General features: G+C 41.5%; 1 protein-coding gene across 1 annotated transcript; it reads left to right on the top strand.

Moving 5' to 3' along the window:
• Positions 1–1,602: 1,602 nt before the first annotated feature.
• Positions 1,603–5,236, top strand: LOC142967438 (toll-like receptor 7). The gene is made up of 2 exons (XM_076107125.1): positions 1,603–1,781; positions 2,084–5,236. The coding sequence occupies exons 1-2, from the start codon at positions 1,767–1,769 to the stop codon at positions 5,234–5,236; spliced, it is 3,168 nt and encodes a 1,055-aa protein (XP_075963240.1). The 5' UTR covers positions 1,603–1,766.
• The last annotated feature ends 62 nt before the right edge of the window (positions 5,237–5,298 follow it).

Below are 5,298 nucleotides of genomic sequence, written 5' to 3'. Positions count from 1 at the left end.
GATTATTTTTAATGATTTATTGGTTATGTTAGGGGCTTAACATGTAGATTATTACAACCTTATTGGTACCTTGTTTATACATTGTAAGAACATATATGCTGGAGAAATGCATAAACTATATACAGCTCTAGACAAATCATTGCACAGGACAAGACGTGTTTAATCAAGTAATGCATAAGACTTTTTTTGCTGGATTCACATTAATTTAATGATTACTTTACACACGAGCACTGAGTCCTTTCCTGTTCTTTTTTGTCAACGTCATTAAAAAGATTAAAACTTTAAAAAAGTCTTTGCAAATTATTGTTGTCTGTTTGTGCGTACAAACACAATAATGGTGGTGTTAATTACCAACCTCTCATACAGTACCATATTTTTTTATCTAATTTTGCAGTGATGTTCTGATCATTAATACACTTTTTTTCAGTTTATCTCTGAAGCATTAAAAAAACCTAATAAAAGACCTACTTTTCTACAAGTTTGCTCCTAAAATAGCATTATTCATACAGAAAACTTACTTGACACGTGTTTAGTTTTATAACTACATTTAATAATTAATGATTTTACCACATACTCAAGTCTGAGTGGTGGCAATGCTTTTTGCATTAATGATGATGATGGCCCATTTCACTGGTATGTGTGAGAGTAGCACATGTTGCTCCCGCATTTATGAGTCTACACCACGCTAGCAGCTGTGTGAGGCTGTACTTTGAGCTAAATGCTAACGTGCTGTTGTGAAGCAGGATATGCATGTTCACCATCTTAGTTCATCTTATTAGCGTGCTAACATTTGCTAATGAGCACAAAACATAAGCACAGATGAGGATGATGAAAATATGTAGTTTAGCAGGTATTTGTTCATAAACCAAAGTATTGGACAAATTCATATTTTGAACTGATGATAGTATTAGATGAAAAGTTAGATGATCATCAAAATTATTATGATTCATTCTCTGGGGACCACAAGTGTCTGTACACGTTTGCAGTGCAGCTGTTTAGAAATTTTAGTCTGGACCAAAGATGTGACGACAGACGGACATTATATATCTTTGCTAGCTGCAAAGATATATAATGTCCGTCTGTCTAAAAGCCACCTTGTCATCATGCCTTTTTACTGAAAGAGATTGATCAGGGGGATGCTTTTTCTAAAACTACAGTATTCTTAAATTGGGTTTCTCAAATAAAGGGCCAAACACACACACATTCTGTCTGGACAGATCACGCATGAGAGTGAATGATATTCAGCCGTAGTCACAAAGTAGCCAAAGGTAAAGGAAAAAGATTCTGCCTGCTGCCAGAATAGCATGTTTACCATGCAAGCTGCTAAACCTAAACCCGAGCTTGGGTTTCACTTTCTCCTGCAGAAGAGCCAGAAATGAAACAGCTCTTTCCACCACTGAATAACCCACAGCTCATCCAGCTGTGCTGTTATGCTGTACTAAGAGCAAGATACTATCATCCTTTCTAAAAGGAAATCTCTTCATAGTAATCTTTGCCTGAATCTTGTTTGCACTTTTATGTAACAAACACGATTAGTCAACTGTGATCAAACACACATTGTAAAAGATGGAAGATTTTGATGTGCGTAATTTGTGGAAATAGGGAAATGACGCTGGCTAATTATACACACAATGGGCTAACCCAGCCACCTGTTACTTTCATCCCATCACCTTAGAGCTGATCATCAATGTTAAACTTCTTTCAGTACTCCATCAAACTTGAGAACAGAACTCGTGGCAGGACCTCTTGTGAATCTCTCCTGAACAATGTTCTTCCATCTAGTGAGTATCATTTATCTTTGTTCATATACTGTATTGTATTATAGTTGCATTTATAAGTAGTTAAGTGGCAGGTTGGCTTTGTTTAGAAGTAAACTGTAAACTTCATGGAGAGGTGGAAAATGAGACGCCAGCTTGTACCAGTTTCTAGTTGTGCTACTAGTATATTTGTAATAACCTTACTCAAAATGTTGATTTTAGCATGCTTCATATGTACATTGTGTGTGTTTTCTTGGTTATGTAACTGTATTATCAGCTTTCCACCTGCATGTAATTCTCAGTGAACTCCCTGTGCTTCTATACAGATGTGTGTGGCACTGCTGGGCCTGTGGTGTTGCCTCTCCATGTCAACAGCTAGCGTCTTTTACCCAAAAACTCTGCCATGCGATGTCGTCGAGGACAACAACGGCAGCGTGGTGACGGTCGACTGCACTGAGAGAAGCCTCAAAGATGTCCCCCGAGGCATCCCGAGAGACACAACCAACCTGACGCTCACCATCAACCATATTCCTAAATTAAACTCCACCTCCTTTAGCGGTCTGGACAACCTGAAGGAAATTGACATGCGGTGCAACTGTGTGCCAATCAAAATCGGGCCCAAGGACCGCATGTGCACTGAGAGTGTGATAATAGAGGAAAACACCTTTACCAGCTTGAGGAACCTGCGAGCACTGTATCTAGATGGCAATCAGCTCTACTCTATACCCAAAGGCCTCCCTCAAAACCTGATCCTGCTGAGTTTGGAAGTGAATCACATTTATAATATTTCTAAAGTAAACCTCTCTGAGATTAGAAATATTGAGATGCTGTACCTCAGTCAAAACTGTTACTACCGTAACCCATGTAATACTTCCTACGCCATAGAGGATGGTGCATTTTTACAGCTAAACAATTTAACATTGCTGTGTCTTAAGTCAAATAACTTATCCTTTATTCCACATCAACTACCCACAAGTCTGAAGGAGTTATACCTCTACAACAACAACATCGAAGTAGTCACTGATGAGGATTTCAAAAACTTAACTAACCTTGAGATTCTGGATATTAGCGGAAACTGTCCACGATGCTACAACGCTCCTTTCCCATGCGATCCGTGCCCAAATAATTCCCCACTTAATATCAGCAAGACGGCTTTTAAAATGTTGAAAAAGCTAAAGACGCTGCGCCTGCACAGTAACTCGCTGACAAGTGTGCAGTCTGAGTGGTTTGCCAGCACAACAGAGCTGAGAGAGCTCGACCTCTCGTCAAACTTTTTAGCACGAGCGATAGGATTCACGGACTTCCCACGATTCCTGGGCAAACTGGAAGAATTGGACCTTTCATTTAACTATGAGCTTCAGAAGTACCCTCAAACACTGAGGCTGAGCTGCAGTTTCTCCTCCCTCAAATCCCTTCGAATCCTCAGACTGAAGGGCTTTGTGTTTCAGCAGCTACTGCCAGAGAGCATTGCTCCTTTAAAACCCCTCACAAACTTGGAGGTGGTAGATCTAGGTACAAACTTCATTAAAATGACAAACCTAAGTATTCTGATGGAACTCAAAAGCTTTAAAATAATCAGTCTGTCTGACAACAAGATTTCTTCCCCCTCCGACGGCCTGGATGGTGTCGGTTTTTCTGGGGGAGAGCCCTTGAGCTGGTCTCCCATGTCGGCTGCGGCGCAGTACCAAAGTAAGGAAGTGAGAGAGATTCATTACTTCAGATATGATGAATATGCACGCAGCTGCAAATACAAAGATAAAGAACTTGGAACAGTTACTTCCTTTGTCAACAAGAATTGCAGTCAGTTTGGCAAAACCCTGGATGTGAGCAGAAACAACATATTCTTCTTGCATTCAAGATTTTTAAATCTCGGAGAGCTGCGATGCCTGAATCTGTCCGGCAATGCAATGAGCCAAAGTCTGAACGGCTCTGAATTTACATATCTGACTAATTTACAATATCTAGACTTCTCCAATAATCGCCTGGATCTGCTCTACTCCACTGCGTTTCAAGAGCTGAAAAGTCTGGTCATCTTAGATATAAGCTACAACAACCATTACTTTGAGTCAGAGGGCTTGACTCACATGCTCAATTTTACGAGGAATTTGAAAAATCTCAAGATATTGCTCATGAACCACAACCAGATCTCTACTTCCACTAACACTGAGCTGGAGAGTGAATCCCTGGAGAGGTTAGAGTTCAGAGATAACCGGTTAGATGTGTTGTGGAGAGACGGGTACACTAGATACTTCAATTATTTCAAGAATTTACTCAATCTGACTGTCCTCGACATCTCTCAGAACAACCTCAATTTCATTCCACCGGAAGTGTTCAGCGGTTTGCCAGACAAACTATCTGAGCTCTACATCAAAAACAACAAACTAAAAGATGAATCCTTTAATTGGGAGAAACTACAGCTTCTACAATCTTTGCAAGTCTTAGATCTCAGTGGAAACAGTTTGACTACTGTTCCACCCATGCTGTCAATCTGTACCAAATCCCTAAAGAAGCTCCTTTTACATAAAAACCAAATCGTAAAAATTACACCAGATTTCCTTAAGGATGCCTTCAACTTAAAATACCTGGATCTTAGTTATAATCACATACAGCACATTGAGAAATCCAGCTTTCCAGATGACGTCGTTGATAAGATGGACAAGCTGCTTCTGCACAATAACAGATTCCTGTGCACGTGCAATGCCACTTGGTTTGTCACATGGCTCAACAGGACCACAGTGACCATCCCCAGACTGGCCACGGACGTTACATGCGCTAGCCCAGGGGCACAGAGAGGTCATCCTGTGATCTCAGTGGACCTGCTGGCCTGCCAGCACAGCTACCTGTCAATCATCCTCTACACCCTGATGACTTCCCTCGCCCTCAGCTTCCTCACACTGTCAGTCTCCAGCCACCTCTTCCTGTGGGACGTCTGGTACATCTATCACTTCTGCAGGGCAAAGCTCAAAGGTTACAGCCGCCTGTACTCCCAAAGCTCTGCCTATGATGCCTTTGTGATATATGACAAGGAGGACTCGGCGGTGACAGAGTGGGTGATGAAGGAAATGTGCGCTCATCTGGAGGAACGCGGAGATCGACGCCTGACGCTGTGTTTGGAGGAACGGGACTGGATCCCTGGATGCCCCCTGATCGACAACCTTTCCCAGAGCATCCACAACAGCAAGAGGACAGTGTTCATCCTCACCAGCAAATACCTCAAGAGTGGCAACTTCAAGACAGCTTTTTACATGGCCAACCAGAGGCTGATGGATGAAAGAAACGACGTGATTGTACTGATCTTCTTGGAGAAAGTACCTTGGAATTCAAAGTACTTGAGATTAAGGAAGAGACTGTATAGGCGGTCTGTGCTGGAGTGGCCAACAAACCCTCAAGCCCAGCTGTACTTCTGGTTCAGCCTCAGAAGTGTTTTAGCAACTGAAAGTCACAAACAATACAACAGTCTATTCAAAGAGACACTGTAAAAAAAAAAAAAATACTGTGATACTTAGTTCCTGCTTTAATTCAAGATTGCTCTTAATGTACT

Source organism: Anarhichas minor, unplaced genomic scaffold, assembly GCF_050575085.1.
Source record: "Anarhichas minor isolate MPS153535 unplaced genomic scaffold, ASM5057508v1 ptg000004l, whole genome shotgun sequence".
NCBI classification, from domain to species: Eukaryota; Metazoa; Chordata; class Actinopteri; order Perciformes; family Anarhichadidae; genus Anarhichas; species Anarhichas minor.
Note: the sequence above shows the minus strand (reverse complement) of the source record. Positions and strands in the feature narration are given on the sequence as shown.